This window comes from Fusarium keratoplasticum, chromosome 14 (genome assembly GCF_025433545.1).
Source record: "Fusarium keratoplasticum isolate Fu6.1 chromosome 14, whole genome shotgun sequence".
In the NCBI taxonomy this organism is placed as follows: Eukaryota; Fungi; Ascomycota; class Sordariomycetes; order Hypocreales; family Nectriaceae; genus Fusarium; species Fusarium keratoplasticum.
In genome coordinates, this window is record NC_070542.1 from 624,351 (window position 1) to 648,799 (window position 24,449).

Genomic DNA, 24,449 nt, shown 5'->3' on the forward strand with positions numbered 1-24,449 from the left:
TCTGTCTCATAGGCAATGCTGCCTCGACACCTTCCGCCATCCTTAAGCCGGACGCAAGTACGAGATCATTACGACATGTGATAGACCCCATGGCCTCCTCTATGCAGGTTAGTTTAGTCTTCTCAACACAGTTTCTGTCACTAAGACCATCCTTGTCAGGTTCATGTCTTGGCCACGACTAGTCGTGACTCAACGCATCTTTGGGCGTATACTGCTCGTTTCCCTGCTCCGTTTCTCGACAAATTCGACCACCCGTCACAGGCATTCTATGCCGATCCACTAGCCGTATCGTTTTTCAAAATACCCCTCTCATCAGTTTCTACAGCCACAAGAATGTTGGAAAGAATCCTTGTTGGTGTTGGAATAATTGGGAGCTTCCCCCTCACTTCAGGGTCACATCACAAAGTCCTAGATTGAAAGTTGAAAGTCCTAGATGGAATCGCATGGGATATAAACCCCTAGGGAGCTCTCACCATGACAATAATAATGATAACCTTGATTTTATCAATAACACCCAGCATCACTGCGCAATTCGACAACAGTTGGAAGAACTGAGAGTTCCCTTCAACTTCAGGACGAAGATAAAAGTTTGAAGTCCTAGTCCTACCCGGGGGTCTGTGATGTACGTACCTTAACAGGCCGACCGTCCGGAGTGCGGTCAGAGCATGTGTCGAGCCTGTCTTACTTCATGGGGTAGAAGCATGGTATCCAGGAACGACACAGCCCCGATGGAATCAGCCCAACAAAGACCGATCGTCAAGGACATTGCATCCCGTACAGAGACTGAGCAACATACATGGGCAAACCGTTTAAACGGTCGAATATTTCCTCAAATGTTTGAACGGTTCAAAAATATTGCAAACGGTTAAACGAACGAATAAACGATTTAAACGAACGAATGAACGATTTATGACGGTGAGAAATATCCACCGCGCCTGCTCTAATACCAGTCGAAATAATGCCCACTATCATCGTCAACGTCCTGAGAGTCACCCTCCGGCCGTGGGATTCCGATTAGACCCATCCCATTCTCATGCAGAGGCCGTAAGAGTCCTTGACGCAACCAATTGCCCGTACATTCAATCATCTCGATAGTTTTGCATATGATTCGTAATCTATCCCATGAACATGTTCTTCTTATCCCAGAAAACGTCCTCTCCGGCTCCGATGACTCTGCTGGGATAGAAAGAATGCAAATAGCCATGCGGCTAAGTTTCGGATACTGCTTTCTCTGCTGTGGTTGACACCACCACTCCAGAGGCGTACAATCCGGAGGGATATCTGTTGCATCAACGTTGATGAAGCTAGTGAAATCATCCCTGACACTCGCGTTAATAGTCCTAACCTCCAGCTTCTTTGATAGTATCGCGAGTTGATTTGGCTTCTTTGCCAGCGGTGGTGGCATCGACGTGGGGGTGGAGGGATGGTCGCTGGGTTGCTCGTAATGAAATTCCTATTGCCAGAATGCTGTGGCCGAGGCAATAGTATCTTCATGCCATTCCTCTGGCCAGTTCTGCTTGATATACGCGATGCGTTTACGGGGATCAAGGAGGACAGCGGCGGCGTATACGGGAACCTCGTTAGTTAGGCGGTAGTATTTAGAGAGGATAAACCATCCTATATCGATGGCTCGAACCATCCGTTCGTCGGAGTGTTCATCCGACTGATATATCTTCTGATACAATGTTAGTAATCGACTTGATGTGGATAGACTGAAGGGTACCTGTTGTTCTTCGTAATGGAGTAACAACATATCCATCAGCATCAACGATTGTGAGATAGACGAGTCATCTCCCTCTGCATATAATGTTGCTGAAGCAAATGGCTGAAGAAACGTATGTACTTTGCCTAGCAACTCCCAATCTCCAACTAATAGCCGATTATCTCCGATGGCCTCTTCGTGATCAGACATGAAGGACTAGATTTTGTCCTTCTTTCTAATCGCACGATCAATGACCTGATACCAGGACGACCAGCGGGTACGATTATCCATCCCTAAACGCAGTCCCACTGCCTTATCCCACGCATTCTGGTGGAGGCTTGATGAACTTAGCCACACAGCTAATCCATGAAGCTTGCGTAATGCAGGGACATTCTCAACGCCGCTAAAGTCGCTAGCCGATATCACGGACGTATTGCTAGCCGTGCTGCCCTTGCGCTTGTGCTTTCTGGCCGGCTCTCCGTTCTTTCTCTTTGCTGTATTTCGTTCGGCGGCAGCCTTCTTTCGATGAGAGGCCAGGACCTCGGAAAACTGGGAGAGAAGCTCCTCTCCAGTGACACCGGATGCTGACTCGAGTGCTGCGACTAGAGCCTCTTTAGAAGATGCGAGAAGGAAGGCTTAAAGGGATAGATTAATGATATGCGCGATACAGCGTATACGACGTCCTTTTGCGTTGAATTTAATCTACTCAATGTCAGCCTGTAGCCTAAACTGCGTAGTTAATTAACCTTATGTCTACTCATTAGCTTGCGTTGTATAGACTCAAGACATGTGTCGTTTGATGTCGCGTTGTCACCCGTGTGCCAACTAAGTTTTGACTATATCCCGTACTTCTCTAAAGTATCGATAACAGCCTGCGCTTGAGCTTCTCCAGAATGACTCTGCACATTCTGGTAGAGATAGTAGTGCCTTACGAAGCTTGTAGTCTTTATCTACCCATTGTGCACATACAGCAAGTAGAGAATATCTATGCGGTGATGTCTAGAGGTCTGTTGAGATATGAATCGGACTTGACGCGGTGGTGAGACTGTCCTTGATCTCGCTGCTGTAAAATCATAGTTTGCTGCAATATATCGGGCCATCGTACGCCGTGAGGTAATGAGGGAGTCTTTGATATATAGGTTACACGCGAGAGCTAGTTGTTTAAACTCGTCCCATTCAATAGCCGAAAAGGGCACTCTCCGACGCGTGAGTATGCTGATCAATGCTTCCTGATATGCTTGCGGGTTGAAGGCATTTCGAAGTGCGTTTTCGCTTGCTACAGGGCGAAAATGTGCAGAGATTGAGCGCTAGGTGCCCGATACAGACCCGGTGTGTGACGGTCAAGGTTCCCAACATAGTACCATGCAGTACCCACCTACCAGCAGTACCCACCCACCGGCAAGCAAAAAAAAAATTCTCCCATACAAAATGCACTTTTTTAACCTCATAGGAAAAACTTAATAAAAATAGTAAAAATAAGTTTCTTTATAGAATTTAAATCATAATTAAATAGATTTTAATATCTTCTAGGTCTTTTTACCTCACGGCCTATACGAGTGTATACAACGGGTAATTCTTCCGCCTCCGAATTTAAGCTCTCATCCTCTCCCATCCCTCCCACCTCAATCACATCCTCAACAGCATCTGCCTCTATAGTTACTTCGTTTGGCTCAGAAATAGTATTATTAGTCACTAGAGCCTCTGCCAATGTCATGAACTTCTTATTAGGATTCAATATCGCCTTCCTCTTCTTGCCTCTGCTCAACCGGCCGACTTCCTCCTCCAGACTAGCTATTCTTAAGCTTAGCAAGGCAATCTTTAACTCTTACGCTTCAAACCCTTTCAATATCATAAAATACCATCTTCTAGTTAAAGGGCTCTTATTCTTCCCTAGATCTCTGATATAGCGGCTAATCTTTAGCGTATTATCAGAGTCAAGTTACCCGTCTCTATGACCCTCTAATGCAGGTATAGTTTCCTTCTTATCTAGTTAAATCTCTGGATATATAAGGGCTTTCCGTCATGAAATTAGCCAATTTCTAGTCACTCTCTAGCCTAAGAGTATATTTTTCTTCATTATGCCCACTTCCCTAGCTTTGGCATATGCCTTGATAAAGTTAACCTTATCCACCGGCGCAGAATCAATCAGGCTTGCCAGCTTTTACAGTTCTTTGCGGTATGCAGCTTTAGAGGCATTAAAAACGCCATTATCTAGCGGCTGAAGGCCATGAGAGCAATGAGCGGGCAAGTAACAACAATATATATTATTCAAAAAGCAAGTAGCCATCTACTCATCCTAGATTTCAAGTCAGCGACATTTTTAATTCACAAGATTCAGAATAGGTAAATACTCATAGATACATAGCTTCAATAACTATCTAATATAATAAGCCTCGCATTAGACTTATCTTCTAGTCGGGTTTAAGGCAGATAGACCTCTCTAAGCCACTCGACTGCAATATAATTGTCCATCTAGCCATTTTCAGAAGTAATATAATACCAGTCAGCTATCTTCTTAAACTCATTAATAAACCACTGCTACTAAAGTTCTTTGCCTTTAAAGATAATCCCTGGCTTTAGAAGACAGCTATCTATAGTAACGGCTTCAATAAAGCTCATCTAAGTGCGGGACTAAGAGCCTTTGAGGAAGGCCTTCCTCCTAGGATCGCTACTGCCAATAACCAAGGAATCCAAGCCTAGTATTTCAGTAGATTAGTAAGTTTTATAGCAAAAATAATCAATACTCACCAAATCCAGCCATGATACCGCCCTCGTTAACATTAACTATGTTCTCCGGCTTGATCTAGCCATATTCGCTCTCCCGGATATCAAAGTACCAATTAATAGCCATTAGGGTAAAAGAATTAAACCTCGATGCCTCCTAACGTTTCCCTATCTTAGTCTTAATAGCTAGATGGCATTTTACGAACCTTACTACCTAGTATACACCGATAGGCCTTTCCCGGCCTTACTGCCTCAAGAGGGCAGCGACGGTAGCGCGAACTTGACTATGAGAGGGAGCATAGCCTAAGGCCTCTTATCAAAGTATCCAGGTGACTAATCTGGACTCCTGAGACTTAGATAACAGCTAGGAAGGCTAGGTGACCTCGGACTTTAACAGTAGGCCTCTTAATCGGTCTCCGAGGGTCGATCGAGGGATCTCATGCTTCTAGGCGGATTCGTTCTAGGAGAGGCCATTATCTATAACATCTAATATGGCTTCAATAACTTTATCCTCTATATAAGACACTCAAGGCATTTTCAAGGCAATTGTAGAAGGCTGGTATAGAGAAACATTCAAAGGAGTATTAGGGAGGCTAAGTGGCGAAGGAGGCGTTTTAAGAAATTTTATATTAGTGCTATGCGACTATACCGCATATATAATCAAAAAATTAATATAATAATATCAAACAGCATAAAATTCTCAATACAACAGATATTATATCATGCCAATAGCTTTAATCTTAGCCAAACACCATGTAAGTAAAATTAAGCATTTTATAACGTACATGTCACCCGTGCGTCGCATCCAACCATGCGTCGCACTTATACTGTATACCTAAAATGTTAAATCTTAAATTTTCTAAAATAGCCTATATAGTCCTAGGATTTTCAGAAAACTAATTCTAAATCCTTAACTAAAAGAGTTATAAACTAGTCTTTTTTTAGATTTTTATAAAAAATTATTAAGTGATATATATATAAAAATAGTAAAAAGAACAGTGCGAATTCTATTGCGCTAGCGCTATATATATATAAAATCTAAAGAAAACTCTTTAAAATAGTTTATATTATAAACTATTTAATCTAGGAATTTGGGCTGTTTTAGGCTTAGTTTGAATTTCTAAGAATTATTTTAAAATCGCGATTTAAGGTGAAAATCCAAGTGCGACGCATGGTTGGATGCGACGCACGGGTGACATGTACGTTATAGGAAAAATTTTTTTTTGCTTACCGGTAGGTGGGTACTGCCGGTAAGTGGGTACTACATGGTAAACCATAACCAAATTAGTTTATATTAGCAGTTATAACAGGGCGTAGTACTGAGCATAGGGTGGCGAATCACGTCTGATAATATTAAGAAGTATTCTTAAGTAATCAAGTTGTATTAAAAGCTGGAGAGCTATCTAGACAGGGAAGTAGGAGTGAGTGAAGCTATCCCTTCAATTGTCAAGGAGCTCCGGCAAGTACCTCGCCCCACACCACCCCTGTCACATGACCAGTACATGAGGGGAACCTAAGACGCATCATCAATCATCACCACCTAAATCCTCATACAAACCATTCTCAATTAAATAATGACTTCCCAATCGGTACCTTCATCACTACCTATAGAGGCAGTCAACGCGTATGATAATAATAGCTTTATCAATAAAGATAATAGCCACCACGAACATGAGGGTGATAGCACCCAGAGACCGGCTTTTCCGGCTACCAACGACCGAGGCTTCAATTTTCAACCTCTCGAGGTGCCACGACGAGAGTTTCTCGTCAATAAGCTGCCCCAGAACCCGCTGTTACTTTTCCAACACTTTATACCCATTTCCCTAGTTAATAACTGGGTTAAGTACACCAATAATTAGGTCAGCAGCCTCATCCAAAGCGGCGTTATTAATAGCCAAGAACACGAAATAACAGAACAGTCACGCCTCCACGCCTAGAAGCCAACCACGGCTACAGAGGTATATATCTAGCTTGGAATCCTTATTTATATAGGAGTCCATAGCGAAATAACGGTTGAAGACCATTGGAAGTCCTCTCAGCTAGAGGATCAGCGGGCTAAACACTCAATAATCAAGTTCATGACTTACAATCGATTCCAGCTTCTTTATCGTCATATCCGCCTTTTTGACCACACCAAATTCACTGATGGTTACGACGACTTCCCTATCGTCTTCCAATGCGTTGAGTCATGGTCTCAGCACGTTCAACTTGCTACAACAGAGCTCTGTGAGCCGGGCTCGCATCTTGCCGTCGACGAGGCTATGATCCGATATACGGGAAGGAATAAGCAAGTTACGTATATCCCCAATAAGCCTATCGACACAGGCTTCAAGGTGTGGATAGCTGCCCAGCTAGGCCTCTTTATGAGGTGGATATGGCACCAGCCCGGCGCAAAATACGGCCCAGTTGGCATTCAGAAGAAGCCGGCATCACAAAAGAAGAAAAGCAAGGGAAAAGGCAAGGCCGATAAGGCTGACGAGGTTAAGGAGGTTATCTACGTGGCTACGGAAGCCGGAGCTAAGATCATAGCTCTCAACTCGACTCAAAGCGTCGTTATTGCCCTTATTAACCTATTGCCGATATCGATATATCACGTCTTCGTGGATAACCTCTTCTCGTCGCCGGACCTTTTCCGCTCCCTTCGTCAGCACGGCCACGGTGCTACCGGCACAGCCCGGCCTAACTGTGGCATCTACAAAGGTCTTGTAGAGGCCAAAAAGGCCGATAAGGCAGGGAAGTCAGGGTTCCAATTCAATGAGATCAAGGTCATCCCAACGGCTGATAATCAGGTAAGATAATTTGATCTTCTTCTTATCTATCTGCTGACTAGTCTTCTTCCTTAGGTCAACCAAATCGCGTGGAAGGATAATGCCCTCGTATTATTCCTTTTAACCGTCTTCACTGGCGATGAGATGACTGAGCGTTGGAGGAAGAGACCATTAACAAAGACCCCAATGGCACGGCCAATACAGCACTTTTTTGGTAGTGAGCCAGTCAAGCTTATATCGATCCCTACAATCGCTGCTTCTTATAATGACGAAATGAACCATGTTGACCGAGGCGACCAAAGAAGGTCATATCTAGGATACGATCATCCAATCCGCCGGGGCGCTTGGCAGGCTATTGCTTGGACCTTCTTATTAGATGTGGTGCTTGTGAATAGCTTCCTCTTACAGCTATACGGCCAGCCGGCTTGGAGCCGTTATACTAACCAGAAGAAGTGGAGGGAACGCCTCTACAACGAGGTCTTTAAAGCCTTCCATCCGAAAAGTCAATCGAGGCAGCTTTTTCGAGCTGGGGACGAATTTACGCCTGTTGCATAACATAAGCACGTCCGAAGAGGGAAAAAGTCGAATTGCCACGCTTGTCAGGGACTTCAATTAGGGCAGCCAAGGTCAAGAAGCTCAAGAAAGCCGTTGGCGCCGGTCAGTCGTAATAAAAGGAGGCGCCAGACAGTTTGGGGATGTGAGCAGTGTGATGTAGCGATTTGTAACTCGAGAGATTGCTGGTACTTCTACCATAGGCTAAAATAGGTGAGGGGCTAGGTACCTTTAATCCGATGCATTTTTATTGGCTGCCAACCCCTGCTGTGACCCGACCGGAGCTCCTCGACAATTGAAGGGATATATACTATTCTGATTCGCTTGGTCGATCATGGTCGAACGGGCTCTCGTTTGACCTGTTCGACCATTTAAGGTTAAGGTTCACTTTTGGTCGAACGTGGTCAAACTCGTCCCCGTTCGACCCGTTCGACCACACACCACTTCCTCCGGGGTCTGTTCGTTCCGTTCCGAGCTCCGACGTTTTCCGTTCGTATCCTGTTTGCTCTTTCTGCTCGTAACACGGTGGATCTGGATGCGACGGGATGGTTGTTTCTGACGTGATTGGCAGCATTTGCCTTATGGTCGTATCGTTTATCTCGACACACAGTGCAAGTATAGATGGTTTTACCTCCAGCCTTGCGTCCGCGTGTATTTGAACGGTCCTTCGTGATGTCCATAATTGAGAGGAAGTTTGACGGCAATCCATTGACATCTGGGGGGTTTTCTGTAGCACCAATAATAGACGATGTGTCAGATGACATATTGGTAGTTAAAAGGCGAGATTTTGAACTTGGTATCATGGATTGAGACCCGATATCAATGGGTTTTGTGTCAACCTAGCACTGATACACGAATGCAGACATTGAACAAAAGATCAGTGTAGATTGAGGACCATCTCTTCTATCTAAGGAGCGACGAGAGTCGGTCTCTTATACCTGTGTTCAGTCTGCCGATCTCATAGGCAGCAGGCTGTTACCTGACGCTAGGTATGGTGTAGCCTTCACGCTGACCGTGAAGCTATTCACGATGGTCGTGATCCTTGCGCTTGACCCAAGCGAAGGTCTCCGGAGCTTGACATTTTGAAAGATTTTTCGAGTGCCAGGGCTGGAAAATCGTTTAACCGTTCAAACGGTTTTAGGGCGCCCTTAAACGGTTAAACGATTTAACATGCATAAACGTTTTAAACGGAACGAACGAACGAACGAAAGTGCCCATGTAATAATTACACGCTCTTGGCCCGGCGAAGGATTCATCAGTGTAGTGCGCACTCGCTGATCTCATCATAAAAGAGAGGCGCCTTTTTCGGCGCAAGGTCGAGCAGACCCCTAGTAACAAGATTTCTGAGATGATGGATCGATCCATGGCCGGTTGAAAGAGGGAGTTTTCTGGAAGAAATGTTGATAACCAATCGATCGTCGTGCTCGGCTTGTTTCTCAGCTTACTCGCGATAAGGTTTATTTCCGTGGTTCTAGAGTCTTGAAAGATGCACAGCCTCATCTTGTGCGGCAAATGCCTGCCAACCTTGAACATTTTAGCGTTTGTGATACCCGACAGGCGCAGCGGCGCTTTATCTTGACGTCCATGTACCGACCTTGTGCATCTTAAGCGCTTTGGAGCCTGTCGCTGCCGGCAGTCGTCGTGCTGTCATTGTTGTGTTGGTGGCTGCTTGTCAGTAAGACCCCGTCGTCGCCATGACGCGAAAGTGGCGCAGCGTGTGACCTCTTTTGTGCAATGTTGATCATCGCAGCTTGGCTTAATGGCAACAATTGATATTTGTGTGCCCGCCAAGCATGTCAGTATCTCGTCGCCTCTTGGGCGATAAGGTCTCACTTGAGCGATAAGGTCTCACTTGAGAACCTCGTTTGTAGTTTCAAGACAATGGTTAGCAAGGTCGCCTTCCCCTATTCCAGCTATCAGCAAAACAGGTTTCCTGACCTCTCGTGACAGCTGAGCATGCCAACACTGCCAAGAGAGTCTTGGCCGCTTGGCCCCAATCAACAGCGAGTACATGAAGATACCGGAAGCGCGTAAGGTAGCACCCGGGGTCCTCCCCCGTGGGCGCGCCAAGCGCCGCGAATCAGCACCCCAGAAATGAAGCGTCAAGGGTGCCTATCATGGGTTGGTCACCTGCTAGCGCATGCACATAAGCATACCCTTTGTAATTCCCAGTACGAATATCCTTCCCCACCCGAGCGGCTTCTCTCCCATCAACCAATGTCTTATCGCCTCCCCCATGTCGGATTCCGCGTTCTACCTGACCTTCCAGAAAGGGGTTCTTCAGCTTAGCTTGATGAGGAAGGTGTCGGGCTCTGTTTCTAGAGACAAGAGCAGGTGAAGCCATCCGTCTCCCTTCAGAGGCCGGATCGCATCGGCCTTGGCGCGAGGCAAGCTTATCCCGACAAAAGACGAGATGTTGACCCCCTTGGCCCCGGAGGTCGACTGATGGTCTGATGTTACTTGTTACCAGTGGTTTGCCTTACCTTCTGACTCCCAGCTCCAGACTAGCAGGGTCCGACTCCAAATCCTACCCCCTTTGGGAGAGAGGGCAGAGGCTAAGTCCTGCGGCGCTTCAACTCCAAAAACCTCCAAACTCTCAACCCTCCGTCTCGACCCGTTACACTGCATCGTGAGGATCGATACCCATGCGATAAACCGCCGTCCGGAGGCTGAGGGCATCATCTCTGCTCGACTCGGTATCGTGCTTGCTTGGCGACCCCGCACCGGTGGCTCAACGTCTTGACTCGCCACACGCGAGACGAATCATGGCCAGTTGAGCTGCCCACCTCCGGATTCTGTCGTCTAGGCGCCAAGATGCCCCAGGCGTCCGCCCCCACAATCCCTCAAGGATGGACGAGGGGTAAGATTCCCCCGGGGCCAAGACCGTATGACGCGACGCGAGCCTCGAAGGATTGGAGTCGAGGGGCGAACATAAATAGCCAGTGTCTGCCCTTGCCGTTGCATAAAAGATCATCGCATTGTTTGCTGCGTTTCAAGGAGCACCTCGTTCGTCCTTCTTGGGGCCATTTGCTGCGAATGAGAGATAGAGAGAGAGAGCGAGAATCCCTCGTGCCTACAAGCAAGCAACCATGGGTGTCTCATTCAAAAACGTCGTCAATTTTTTCGCGCCCGAGGCCGATAAGGAGGAAGATGGGCGCGACAAGTGGCCATCGCGGACCGCCTTTGTCCTGGCTGCCATGGCAAGCAACATGAGAACATCGCCGCTGCTGCTCAATCGCTGACTCTGCCTCTCAGGGCGGTGCCGTCGGTCTTGGAAACCTCCTGCGATACCCATCTGTCGTCTTTGCCAACAATGGCCTCCAGTGGTTCATCCCATACTTTATCGCCCTCCTCTTCCTGGGCATCCCTACCCTGATTCTTGAAATCTCCATCGGACAGGCCTACCGAGGCAGTGTCGTCGTTGCCTTCAACGGCATTAACAAGCATACCAAGGGCCTTGGCCTTGCCGTCATCATGACGGGTTTCATCGTCGCCACCTACTACGTCCCCATCTTGTCTTGGGTCCTGCATTACTTCCGGGCCTCGTTCCAAAGCCCCCTGCCGTGGAAGGGCCGTGGCATGGAGTTTTACATGCAGGATGTCATTGCCAACAAGGACCCCATTACCCCTGATTCGGGATATGTCGAGTATCCCGGCATGGGCATGGTTGGCGAGTCTGTCGGCTGGTGCGCCTTCATGTGGTTCCTTGTCTGGCTCTGCATGTTCAAGGGCGTTGGCACGACGGGCAGGGCTGTCTATGTCACCATGGGCCTCCCAGTCATCATGCTCATCATCATCCTTGGACGATCTGTGTCCCTCCCCAACGCCCGCGACGGCATCAAGTACTATTTTGCTGAGTGGAACGGCTGGCGGCTCGGAAATGGCGACATCTGGCAGGCAGCTTGCGGCCAGATCTTCTTTTCCATCGGTGTCGGCTTTGGATATTTCACGTCTTACGCCTCGTACAACACCAAGTTCGCCAATGCCGTCCAGGACGCCCTCATCATTGGATGCTGCAACTCCCTGTACGAGATCACCGCCGGCTTCGCAGTCTTTGGTGTCATTGGCTTTTTGGGATACTCCCCCGACGACCCCAATATCTCCCTCACCACCTTCACCGTCGGCTTCCTGACTTATCCCCTCGGTCTTGCTGAGATGCCTGGATCAAATGTCTGGGCCGTCCTCTTCTTCCTCACCTTGGCCATGCTGGGTCTCAGCTCTGCATTCGCTCTGCTCGAGTCGTTTGTGACGCTCATTTGTGACTCGGGCTTGGGTCGAAGGTACTCTCGCACACTCATCTGCACGGTCATCGTCGTTATCGCGTTCCTCCTCTCGCTCATCTACTGCACCCAGTTTGGATTCTACCTTTTGGATGCCGTCGACACTTGGACCAACAACCTGTGCCTCATCTTTGTCGTCTGGTGCGAGGCCGTGTGCGCCACGACGCTCTACCGCTTCACGGATGTGATTGGCCAGGTCGGCGTGGTTGGATACTCGGTGTACAGTGCTGGCTACATCCTGTCCATGGTCCTTGGAGTTGCTGTCGGCCAAGCTGCAGGACCTGAAGCCGGCGCAGGCACGGGCTTTGGTATCTTTGTTGTGACCAACATCGTCGCTGTTTTCATGTCCAAGGCGCCTGACGCTGGAGCTCCGAGGTTCTGGGGTAAGAACCCCTTGCTGAGCAAGTTCTGGTGGCTGTCATTCTACTCGGTGAGTTTATCAAGTCCTTCAAGGCTCCCCTTCACTGACATCAGACAGGGCAACCAACTCCGCCACGACCTCAACGTTGTCGTCGCCACGGGTAAGAACTGGAGCATTCCATGGTTCTGGCCCACTATCCTTCGCTACATCTCGGCTCCCATCCTGTCCATCATCGTCTCGTTTGCGTATCCAGCCTTTTACAAGAAGCGCAACGACCCCCTGCACATCTTTGCCTTTGGCGCTATTCATGGAGTCATGCTCATCATTGCCTGCGGCTTCATCCTGCCCCGCTGGTTTGACGTCTTTGTGCCCCCTGAGAAGCTCCACCTCAGCAAGACCTTCTACGCACCTCACGTGGCTGTCGCTCCTCTGGAGATGAGACAGAGCGAGGTCATGGAGGAGGAGCACCACGAAGGCGTTGAGAGCCGGGACTCGGGCGAGAAGGGCAAGGGGGGTCTGCGCCGAGATGCTGATATTCCGGAGCGTTGAGTTCGTGTGTTGACACAATCGTTGGGTGACTGTTGGTTTAGTTCTAGTTGAGCATAATATTGCAATGTATTATAGTTCTTATACTTGAACCTCACAGTTGAAGCTTACAAAACTTGATGAATGACATGAACCCAGCCTTTGTAACAAATCGACAATACTACATCTAACTAGATTTTGATTCTTTCTCACTAGCCTCCTTCTTCGAAACTTGCCCTCCTGTGGGTTTTTCTTCTTCGCCTTCTCTTTTCTCTTCCGCGTTTTCTTTCTTCTCGACCTCCTGAGGCTCCTGCTTCTCCTAGTACTTCAGTGTGCCGGCTGTTCTAGCGCAACAACCAGTCGCGAGCGATACATAAGGATTAAGAGAGAGCAAGAGAATGTGGGTTCTGAGAAAACAACCTTTCAGTAAAACAGAAGATTCAATAGGAGGCTGAGACAAATACATGACGACTACTTGCATGTTGCACTCGCTGCTGATCCAATAGAATCCACTACAGGGCCACCTTTCAATGCCGACGGGTTCGGATGAAGGTGGCAAAGCTTCTATCGGTTGGGAGACAGATTTGAAATCGGTTATCTCCGTGCACGGAGGGGTTCCGAAGCAATGACATCTTGCCTTGCTTTCTCCTCTGACGTGTCGTACTTTTGAGGCCACCCACGCTTTTTTGGTGGATCAGGCATAGTGAGCAAGATGCAATATTACAGTTATTGACTTGGGCTGTGTTGAAGTTCCTGCAGCTTGATGAAATGACGCTGCCCCTGAATTGACTGCGAAATCCTGACTAGGCTAGTGCGTGACTGCCAAAATCAAATGAAGCTAGTGCATTACCACTAAATTCTGGTTGGCTAGAGATTTGAGCGCTAAATCCCAAATAGGCTGGTGTAGAGACCGTGAAACTCAAAAGGGTAATTTCTACTGACCCGATGGCTTCGTATACAAGGCATCTCACGGTGTGTAGAATTGAGCGCAACACCGCCGGAGTTGGTGTCGCCAGCAAGCTCTGCACTGAGAAGGCTGTCAACCCGGAGATTGGGGCTCTGACACAGCATCAAGACACTGCCTTGGAGAATGCTGGTGCTCTGAACAAGGCCATTACTCTCGAGCTGGCGAAGCAGTTGGCTGGTATTGGTGCCGATTCCAACTTGGCTCTGCTGAGTGGAACGTTTGCTCCTGGTGATGTGAGTGTTGCAACTCCTCGATCTGTCTCAATTGACGCTGACAGCTTTTAGCCTAGCGACTCGACTGGAAAAGGAAGCTCTTGCGACGCCGAGGAACCTGATCTCGGCTGCATCTTTTCCGAGAAGCTTGTCGTGCTTGATGCCACCGAGGAGGAGATCTCGTCTTCCGTAGCTGGCGTCGCGCAGACCTTTACGGGCACTGGAGGTATCTCGGCCATCGACCTCATTGACCTGGGATGATTTAGTGTCGCGTCTGTTACCGGAAACGTTGACCTTGCCACCATTGTCAAGGGAGGATCTGGTGATACCACCGGAGCAGCTTCTGGAGTAGCTACAGGATCTGCTGGAGATGCTTCTGGGATCTCTTCAACGTCCGACGCTGCTGCTGTGACTAATGATGCCGGTGGAAACAACAGCAGTAGCGCTATTGATGTCGCAGCGACCACGGCAGTCGAAGCCACAACAGCGGAAGGATGCGCCGTTGTGACAACGGCCATCACCCCCGTGGCTCCGTCAAAACAGGCTGCGTGCTCTACAATTGTCAAAACCGTGGCTGCTGATGCAACCTCTGCTGTTCTCGCGACTCTCACATCTGCCACCGTTGGTCAAGTCACCTCAGCCGGAGTCAACATACAGTCTTTCACCGGCATCCTCGGCGGTCCGCCTCCCCCGTCGTCTCTTCGGCCGGTGACCGTCCCTTCTCGGTCAATGGCCACACCTTCACCGATGCCGGCGCTGCTCTCAGCCGATCTTGCGATACCCAGCACAATGCTTATGCCAACGCCGCCAACTCTAGACAGCTTGCTGGCGGTACAGCTCAGTGTGAGACACAAAGTAGTGGATGCCGAGCCACCAATACTCTCAAGAAGCGACAGAATGGCAGCTTTGGCTCCTGCTCTGATCTTAGCATCATTTTCGCTGCAGGCCTTAACGGTCGCAAGGAAGAGGCTTTCGCGCCGTCGAACGAGGCAGACTTTAACCACGGATCTGCGCAGAAGATTGGCATCATCGCCGACTTTATCTGCCAACGTCTTGGAGACAGCTGCAGGCCGATGCGGATGTAGTCGCCAGCTGCACCAGCGCTGCTGCCGCTGCAAAGGCAACAACCCAGGACCAGACTGCTGCAGATGTTTTCAACTCTGGGCTCGGAGTCGACGGTGGTAGTGGCAATGTGAATGGGGGTGGAGGAGATGCTGTTGTGACCAGTGCTGCGGCCGTCAACACGGGTGCTGCCGAGTCTGGGGCTGAAGTTGTTGTAATGACTATTACTCAATGCGCATGATTCTCATGGATTATGATTGAAGTGGGGAGTTGGTAAGGCTGCCTTTATGAATAAAGCTTCTTAAACCAGGATGAAATATAGAGCCCCCAGCTTGGAAGCACAACACGGGCGTTTCACTGTTTCATAATATGACAGAAGTGATGAGATGAAACCAATATCGTTCAAAGCCAAAAATACGAACGAAGTGGCCATCTCTCGGACACTACTTACTACATGCGAGTTTGAGATTATTGATAATCTTCAACGAGTTTTGATGTTTTTAACTTTTTAACAGGTTTGAACGAATGTGCGAGGCCATCGGATGGCGAGATCCCGAGCACGTGGTCCCATCCAACGACATCACAAAACTCTACGTAGTACGGATAGAAGCCCTCAGAAACGCCACACGTGACAAACTTCTATCCTTGGACCGGTTGATATAAAGCCCTAGTTTGCCAGACCACGTCGAGTTTCGGTCTTGGCGTTACACCAAGGAATTTACGCATCTACCCGAACTAGGCCTCGGACTTGTAAGAACCTTGTGTGAATAGCCAACAGAAGTGGATATCCCTGAAAAGAATTCTATCGTTTCCAATAATCGGCACACTCATCAAGCAATTCAGACAAAGAGTTCATGTTTCAAGACGGTTGCTCAGCTTACTGCCCAGAATTTGTTGCTGGGGCTGACAACCAACCGCAACCAACCGCATCAGCCAAGGACTGCTTACAGCAACTGACTGAGTCAAGTCAAGGCAAACATCGGGTGACCCGTTGGCCACAGATTTGGCGGCCGGCCTCGCGCGCCTCGTACTTTGTGTGGCGTACAAATAATCAATACGCCACCGTCTCGGCGGTCAGCTCCGCGTTAATAAAGGAGCGTTGGTGCCCAAACAAGCAAGTTCATGATTAGGAAAAAGCACAGCAGTTATGGAGACTCTCGGGAGTGGGAGATCAGGGCCACACAAATCGGCAGGATTAATTACCATGATTTTCACCCGCTAAGTCTTTTGCCCTACAAGCTAGCTTAATCTGGCTTTATTAAGCTTAAAAAAATTGCCAACGGGCATGACCTGGCCTAGAAGATCAGCAGTCCTGTGAGGGGACTTGCGTTACTCACCATCAGGCGATCCTGCGGGGTTTCCAGGAGGCCGCCAACCGCCCATCGACCGATCTAGGGCCTTTGTTGCAGCCGCTGGGCATAGATCCATTGTCGCTGTGTGTGCCACTTGGCTCAGCCCATGGGCCACGGGAGGCGCATGATGGTCGTTCTTGGTCGTATGACGTCTCAACCACTGGATGCCAAAGTTGAGATGCCGATGGGAGGGTATAATTGACCATTCCCTCTGAGTCCTTTATCCAGGAGATTAATTGTTCATCATCAATCAAGTGCAAACTCAAGACTTTACATCAACCACTTTTCACACATCATCACTACACCAAGCTATGGGTATCCGTCCCGCAACCGAAACAGACCTCCCAGCCCTGAAGGATATCGTCCTCAGTGGTCTCTCCAACGACTCCATCTGGCACTACTGCTTCTCCAACTGTTCTACGTCGGAGGCCGGAGACTACGTCGAGAGCATTCTCAAAAAGTGCCTCGAGCCCCGAAACTCCAACTGGCTCGTCTCCGTGGTCGATGCCCCCAAGACACACAAGCCTGTGGCCGTGGCCGTCTGGCAGATGCTCCACGAGAACGACAGCGAGGAGAACAGCGTCGCTAATCAAATTCACCGAGGTAAGCTAACCCTCCAACTTGATCTTCTGAGATTGCTTCTGACTCCTTGTTCAGTCCTCGATGCTCCCAGCACCGCCAGGGACAAGGTGGCGAAGCGAATTGCAGCACTACAGGCGGTCGTCACACAGACGCAGCAGACATACCTTGCCCGCTACGGCCAGCTAATGTTTATTCATGCCGTCATCACGCATCCCCACTACAAGCTCCGGGGCTTCGCCAAGCTCCTGTGCAAGCAGAGCCTGCAGGTGGCGCGGCAAAAGGGCCTCGTCGCGGCGGCCCTGGCCAGCCCCTTCAGCGGCTACGTCTTCTACTCGGGCACCAGCTTCTCCAACTGCGGGTGCACCGTCGTCGAGATGGCCGAGGGCGAGCTCGACAAGATCGAGCTGCAGATCATGGTGTGCTCGCCGCCCAGGATGCCCGACTCGAGGCGGAGCTCGTTTATGGGGTTTCTGGGGTTCAAGGCGTCTACCCCGAGCTAGAGGAGGGAGTCGCACGATCACGCGACGGAGCATCGGCGGAGCTCGTTTCTTGACGTGTTTGGATTTGGTGGGAGGAGATCTAGTAGTGAGGCGGCTATCGAGGAGCGCCGAAGCTCACACCACATTTAGACGGAGGATTCATTGTTGACCTGGCCTGTATCTTTTCCTTTTTTTTCCCTTCTTTTTTCTTATTTATTTACTTGTTTGTATTAAACAGAAGCGGCGTCTTCTACGATGTTACGAGCAATCAAAATTTCCACGGCAATCGCATGATGCCGAGACATTTTTTTCCTTCTCCACCAACCGATCTTCTTGTCAGATCATCAGCGACTTTATTTGGCCGATCAGTAACTCTTGTGCATGATGCCTCGCGAGAAATTATCGTGTGTCTTGGGAAGAGTTTTTCTTCCTCCATTTTTTTTTTGTTACCCTTGTCTACGATCGATCTTGCATGTATTATCACATCTCACTTTATTCCATCCAGATGCTGTTATAGCTGCGGGTAGTAATTATGCACAAGTCCCGGATTGTTCATTATCCACGATTCATTGCCCCAAGTTGGGCAAAATACTCAATAGTCAATATATACAATACATCTACTCTATAGCTCAAGTTTAATTAAGCAGAAATTTGAGGGCTTCCGAGAATGAGACTAGAAGATATATGGCATGCGCGAGTGGCATCTTGCCGGTGTTGGTATGACTCCGAATTCTCGAAAGAACAGCAATCTCATCTATGAACGCCCTTCAGATGTCGGGCTACCAGAATCAGCAGACCCCCAAGCGAGAGGGAGACACAGGCAAATATCTCTGCACCAAGATAAACCATAACCGAATTGGTTTATATTGGCAGTTATAATGGGGCGTAGTACTAAGCGTAGGGTGGCGAATCACGTCTAATAATATCAAGAAGTATTCTTAAGTAATCAAGTTATATTAAAAGCTAGAGAGCTATCTAGACAGGGAAGTGGGAGTAAGTAAAGCTATATATACTATTCTGATTCGCTTAGTCGATCATAGTCAAACGGGCTCTCATTTGACCTATTCGACCACACACCACTTCCTCCGGGGTCTATTCATTCCATTCCGAGCTCCGACGTTTTCCGTTCGTATCCTGTTTGCTCTTTCTGCTCGTAACAAGTATGCTGTAACACTCGCTTGTTTGTAACACTCGCTTATCATGTACGTTATGGTGTTTACGATAAATACTATCGCAACACTCACTGGACCGCCCATTGCGGGCACCATCATTAGGAGATCTGGGGGACACTACTACGTTGGGAATACTGACCGTCACATAAGGGCAGGTCGTAGTTTAATAAACTACATTAAAATAGACCTGTGCACACCGGATCGATTGGCTCGAGCAATATGTAACTGGTCTATAGAAATCTCTATATTATGTAGCCTACTTTCCTATTTCCCCTTATATCTCCTTGGCTCTGCGCTCCTCGCGCTTACTAAATCGATCCCCAAATAAGTCAAAGTGGGGTCTCATGATGATAGTATACTTCATAAGCTCTTCTATGCAATCAATAAGGCGGTCGCGGTTTAAGCTGGCAAGCATACGGCTGCCCTCAGGCTTAGATATGAACTACGTATATGCCTTTGGCACTGAGCTCTGGTTGGGAATGGCAAATATGCGTATCTACCGTCTAAGTATCCGAAGCGAGTTAATAGCGTTGAAAGACTATGATCCTCCGCTGACTTAGGTAATGGCTAGGGTTTTTCCTTAAGTAGGACGCACAGAGCTGGAGGATAATGGGATCTAGTTAATCTACTGCTTAAAGATGCCTGTCTATGATGTTGATTAGGTTTATATTTCTATTATATTTAATTATAGTTAAGGGGGGTTTACTAAGTTACTATGCTACTCAGGGCTAACCCATATATGCCCGTTATTCTACTTGCTTAATTCCCGCAGTTCTTATACTTTAGGATAGTAATATTAGACGTCGTCTTTCTAGGGTAAACTAGCAGGGTTAAAGACTTAGATATTATAGCCAAGGCGGAAAAAAATATGCGCTACTTCGTAGGCAAGTAGATAGGAATATAATCTAGGGATAATAAGTAAGATTAGTAATATCTAAGCTAAAATAGATAGTAAAAGATTAAATAATAACATCTATCTTTATCTATAATACTTACTAACTTCTAAGACTACTATAGAGAACTAGAATGCAGAGGCGATTAAGCCCTCTATCTAAGATCTCTGACTATACTATCTTAATTACTATGCTCAGCTCTAATTCTAAGATCTAGTTATCGGTAGAAGGACTATTATTAAAAAAAAAAGGGCAATATTACTCTCGGATTCCAATATTATCTTCGTCGGAGTTAATAGCGAGGGACTAATAGCTATAGGCGGGATTAGCAATAAGCTTAATTGCTGCCCTCCTAGCGTGGGAGTTATTTAAATCTCCGTATTTATTTATCGCGAGGCCAAGGTTCTAGGTCTACTTTGCTAAGATACTACTAGAGAAATATTAATAAAGAAGAAGCCTATGGAAAGGCATGCTTGCGTAGAGGTTGCTTGTGAAAGTGCGAACTCGGAGGGTGTGGCGAAGAAGGCTTATTTTTAATGCCGGCTGTCTGCCTTCAAAGGACTCGGTCTTCTGGATCGCTACCTAGCTCTGTGGATTTTCCTGGCAATGGCTATTGGCATCATCTTGGGCAACTTTGTTCCCGAGACGGGGCCAGCCTTGCAGAAGGGCAAATTTGTGGGTGTTTCAGTGCCGATTGGTATGTTTTCCTCAGAGACTTGAACTTCTGGTACCTGAAGCTGACAGATGCACAAGCTGTTGGCTTGCTTGCCATGATGTATCCCATCCTTTGCAAAGTACGGTACGAATCGCTGCACGAGCTCTTTTCGCACAGGGAGATGTGGAAGCAGATCTGCTTCAGCCTTTTCGTCAACTGGATCCTTGCTCCTTTCCTCATGGTGAATCCCGTCACCCGGTACGCCTCCTTTCGCAGACGGCATACTAACGTTTCTCTTAGCTTACCCTGGCCTGGGCTTTTCTCCCTGACGAGCCAGAGCTTCACACCGGTCTTATTCTCGTGGGCCTTAGGAGATATATTGCGATAGTTCGTCTATCTATCGCCTTTAGACATTTATAAACAATACTAACACCTTGCCTTTAGGTCCTCATTTGGAATAATCTCGCCGGCGGCAGCGACAAATACTACGCTATCCTCGTCGCTATTAACTTGATACTCTAGATAGTCCTCTTTACCCCCTTGGCCATCTTCTTCATCCGCGTCATTAGTCACGAATCGGGTACGATTAATATATCCTATAATATCATTGCAACGAGTATAGCTGTTTTCCTTGGCATCCCGCTTAGGGTAGCTATTATTATGCGATTTGTTCTTTATAAAGTTATTAGACCTAACTAGTATTAATATATATTTCTTAAATTCCTTGCGCCTTAGTCCCTTATCGGCCTACTTTATATTATCTTTATTCTATTTAAATCCCAGGGCAGACAAGTTATTTATTAGATTATATTAGTCATCTAGGTAGCTGCGCTACTAATTATGTATTTTATGCTTATCTTCTTTATTACTTTATGGATTAGTAGACTACTTGGCTTCTAGTTCTTAATAGTTATGACCTAGAGCTTTATGGCTACGAGTAATAATTTTGAGTTAGCTATAATAGTGGCAGTAGTGACTTTTGGCCCTTACAGTGATCAAGCCCTAGCATCTACTATTAGTCCGCTTATCGAGGTGCCTGTCTTAGTAGGCTTAGTATATGCTATCTGCTAGATAGCTAATAGATAGGGCTAGAAGTAAAGTAGTAAGCTAAATAGACTAGTCTATGATAATAATAATAAATAGGTATATTTATATATGCATAATCTTTACGATGCATATTCTACGAGAAATAACTAGTAAAATTATTCTTTTAGTTTTTTTTAAGGTATCTAAATCTCTATACTCTTATTATTATATACTTAGGCGAGTTAATTTATAAGCTAAAAGACCTTAGTATTCTAGACAGAGTAGCTTCTATCGGGATAGAGGAACTATTAGCAGCTATGCTCTTAAGCCTATCTGCGATATGTCCTTGACCTATAGACTAGGGAGAGTTCTAACGAGAAATTAGAAGTGCTAAGTTAGAGCCAAGTTACAGGTGACCATGCGTCAGGCTATTCTTTATAATAGCTAGGGCGAGAGGCAAGTCCTTATATTCAGCAGAGCTCTCGCAGCTACGGCCTAGCAGAAGCGCTAAAAACTAGCTTATATAGCCATACTAATATACACTATACGCCCGCTAAATAGGCCGCCTCGTGCATAAGTGGCTAAGTAAGAGATATAACATGAGGCACCCCTTATTAGCTCAAATTAGTCATATTAACGATATATCGCCATAGAGACTACCGGCTTTGTCATTAGGGTTACCGGTCTCGCTAGGCTCTTCAACTCCTGCCTAGAGGTCATCAACAAGGCATAATCCTACTAGACATTTAGAAGCAACTCACATATCTTAGACACTTAATTCAAAATTACCAAAGTCCGCTTTAAGTAGTAAATAATAAGATAAGGAAATAAAGATCCATTCCTAGTTATAAGTCATTATATTCCCCCTAATCCTATCCATTAGGGCTATTATCAGTAGTTAACTAGGTTTAGGTCACTTAAATCCATTGATCCTTCTAGATACTTGCCTATATAATTAAAGAATAGAAGGCAATAAGTCACTGCCCGCTGTATAATTAGCCCCTTTGCCAGGAAGGGCTAAAGATCTAAGACTCACATAACTTATTACCTTATATAGGCAAGCTCTACGCTAACTTCGCTAATAATTAATAAATCTTTTAAATAATCCCTTATTGTGACGGTCAAGGTTCCCAACGTAGTAAACCGTAACCTGATTTGGTTTATGTTGGCAGTTGCAACGGGGCGTGGCGTACTGAGTATAGGGTGGCGAATCACGTCTGATAATATCAAGAAGTATTCTTGAGTAATCAAGTTGTATTGAAAGCTGAGGTAGCGAGAGTGTCTGTCTAAGGGATGTTGTGTGGTTTTTTATAGGTAGGGTCTGGGGAGCATCTCACGATGCCCATCGTGAGATAGTGTTACATTCTCACTTGCCCGGAGTGAGAAAGTAGGTCCCGCTCACTCGGTGCGAGTGAGCGGAATACGTTGATCCGTGCCGTGTGGCGACACGCATTCGATCGCGGCATGGGCCGTGACACTTATAAATACTAACTAATTAAGAAAGCAAAAAATAAGCCTACTATAGAGTAATTCCTCCTTATCTCCTTTATCCCTTTTATTAGTCCCTATCCTCTACTCACCTAAGAGTATAGCACGAGAATATATAATACTAACCTAACTCCTATTATAATATCTTTCTTAATATCATCAGCAGATCAGGTAAAAGCAACCGCTCCATATAGGTCCTTTAATACCATTAGGCTTAAATACTCTATTTAGAGTAGAATAGTTATGGCAAAGACTTAAAAATCTTAGAATAAGGATCCGCTTCCAGGTAGTAAAAAGGAAAAAGGCACCCGAGATCCATTTGCCGCCATAACACCGTGCCTCTAATCCTTGCTACATCTTACTAATCCTTTGACCCTTATAATAGATCCAACCTATTGGCGACGCCTACTGATTAGTTGACCTTAAAGGATCAGTATCTTCGCTTCCTGGCTAGAGAGGCATATCCGCCCCTCTCCTCGAGTCTACCTTGCCAATCATTAAAGCATTAGAAGAAATGGCCTAGATGTGGTCAGCGCTCATCATAAATCAATCAAATCAATTTTGAGGTAAAAGTTGATTTGTTTGATTTGATTGGCTCCTCTCAGTCAACTGTATGGGAGGCCTATATATGGTATGTGAATGTATTTCGCCGGCTCCTACGTCTCAATTACCGACCCAACCGCCCAGCTTTACCCCGCCGTGTCGGACCCAGTTCCTCAGACAATGAACACGCTCCAGCGTGTCTGCGCCCATTGAGAGCCTTTGAGATGTTAATGTCAGCTTTGCTAGGCTGAGTTGCCTCTCGCAGTCAGTTGCCATCGCCGGAATGGCAAAGACGTCCAAGGCAAAGCTGCTTAGCACCGGGAATGAAGGTTTGTGGTCCCTCCACCATTGGATTGGCTCTTGCGTATCTTGTGGCTCGAGACGGAAGTACTTGTCCATCTCGCTAGCACTGTTGCCCGTTGCAAATGCCTTTTTCGTTCTGCTGTTGATCCATTGCGTGTAGTGATCACCCTCCTTACCCCTGTTCGTTGACGACGGAGCAGACTTCGACTGTAACTCATCCTTCCGCTGGTTCGATTGATACCACCGCGCATACTTGGGCATTGTAGAGGGAGCTCTACCCACTCTACCCGGTAGGGTAGAGGAGGTATCTCCTCTACTCTACCCAGGTAGAGTAGAGTAGAAGTGGGTAGAGCTACCCACTCTACCCACTCCTGATTGGTCAATTAGATCTTATCATTTGATAAGATTGTAAGATTGTGGATGCTGAAGTCCTTGAGGAGTCGTCTAGTTTTATCCCCTTCCCTGCCTCTTGTCACGAGGGTCATACGATTGATCAAACCGGCTGCCCGGAGGTCCGGACTTCCAGTCAGAGGTTGGTATCAACTGTGTCTCCCAAAAAGCAAGTTCTGTAACACAGAGGCCCTGGAGGTCATTGAACTCATATATAAAAGACCGACCCTGTTACAGTCCTTAGATAGAAATCAAGAGCTTCCTATGACTTCCTTTGCACCCTGCTAGTGAATGTGACACCTCTTACTACTGGCATCCACACGAAGATATTGTTTTATACCAATCTTTATTATATACATCTCTAACCATGTCTTTCTCACAGGATTCATTATCCTTTACCGTCCCTACAACGC

General features: G+C 47.0%; 4 protein-coding genes across 4 annotated transcripts; all 4 read left to right on the forward strand.

The window, feature by feature from the left end:
• Nucleotides 1–10,835: 10,835 nt before the first annotated feature.
• NCS57_01480200 (uncharacterized protein) lies at nt 10,836–12,936 on the forward strand (the record flags this gene model as incomplete). The annotated part of the gene is made up of 3 exons (XM_053064389.1): nt 10,836–10,946; nt 11,002–12,456; nt 12,505–12,936. The coding sequence occupies 3 exons, from the start codon at nt 10,836–10,838 to the stop codon at nt 12,934–12,936; spliced, it is 1,998 nt and encodes a 665-aa protein (XP_052906273.1).
• A 921-nt stretch (nt 12,937–13,857) lies between these two features.
• On the forward strand, nt 13,858–15,176 carry NCS57_01480300 (uncharacterized protein; the record flags this gene model as incomplete). Its single annotated transcript, XM_053064390.1, has 4 exons — nt 13,858–14,112; nt 14,164–14,273; nt 14,358–14,934; nt 14,988–15,176. The coding sequence occupies 4 exons, from the start codon at nt 13,858–13,860 to the stop codon at nt 15,174–15,176; spliced, it is 1,131 nt and encodes a 376-aa protein (XP_052906274.1).
• A 1,640-nt stretch (nt 15,177–16,816) lies between these two features.
• On the forward strand, nt 16,817–17,587 carry NCS57_01480400 (uncharacterized protein; the record flags this gene model as incomplete). Its single annotated transcript, XM_053064391.1, has 2 exons — nt 16,817–17,108; nt 17,163–17,587. The coding sequence occupies 2 exons, from the start codon at nt 16,817–16,819 to the stop codon at nt 17,585–17,587; spliced, it is 717 nt and encodes a 238-aa protein (XP_052906275.1).
• A 2,650-nt stretch (nt 17,588–20,237) lies between these two features.
• Nucleotides 20,238–20,808, forward strand: NCS57_01480500 (uncharacterized protein; the record flags this gene model as incomplete). The annotated part of the gene is made up of 4 exons (XM_053064392.1): nt 20,238–20,328; nt 20,385–20,527; nt 20,587–20,673; nt 20,731–20,808. The coding sequence occupies 4 exons, from the start codon at nt 20,238–20,240 to the stop codon at nt 20,806–20,808; spliced, it is 399 nt and encodes a 132-aa protein (XP_052906276.1).
• Between the last annotated feature and the right edge of the window lie 3,641 nt (nt 20,809–24,449).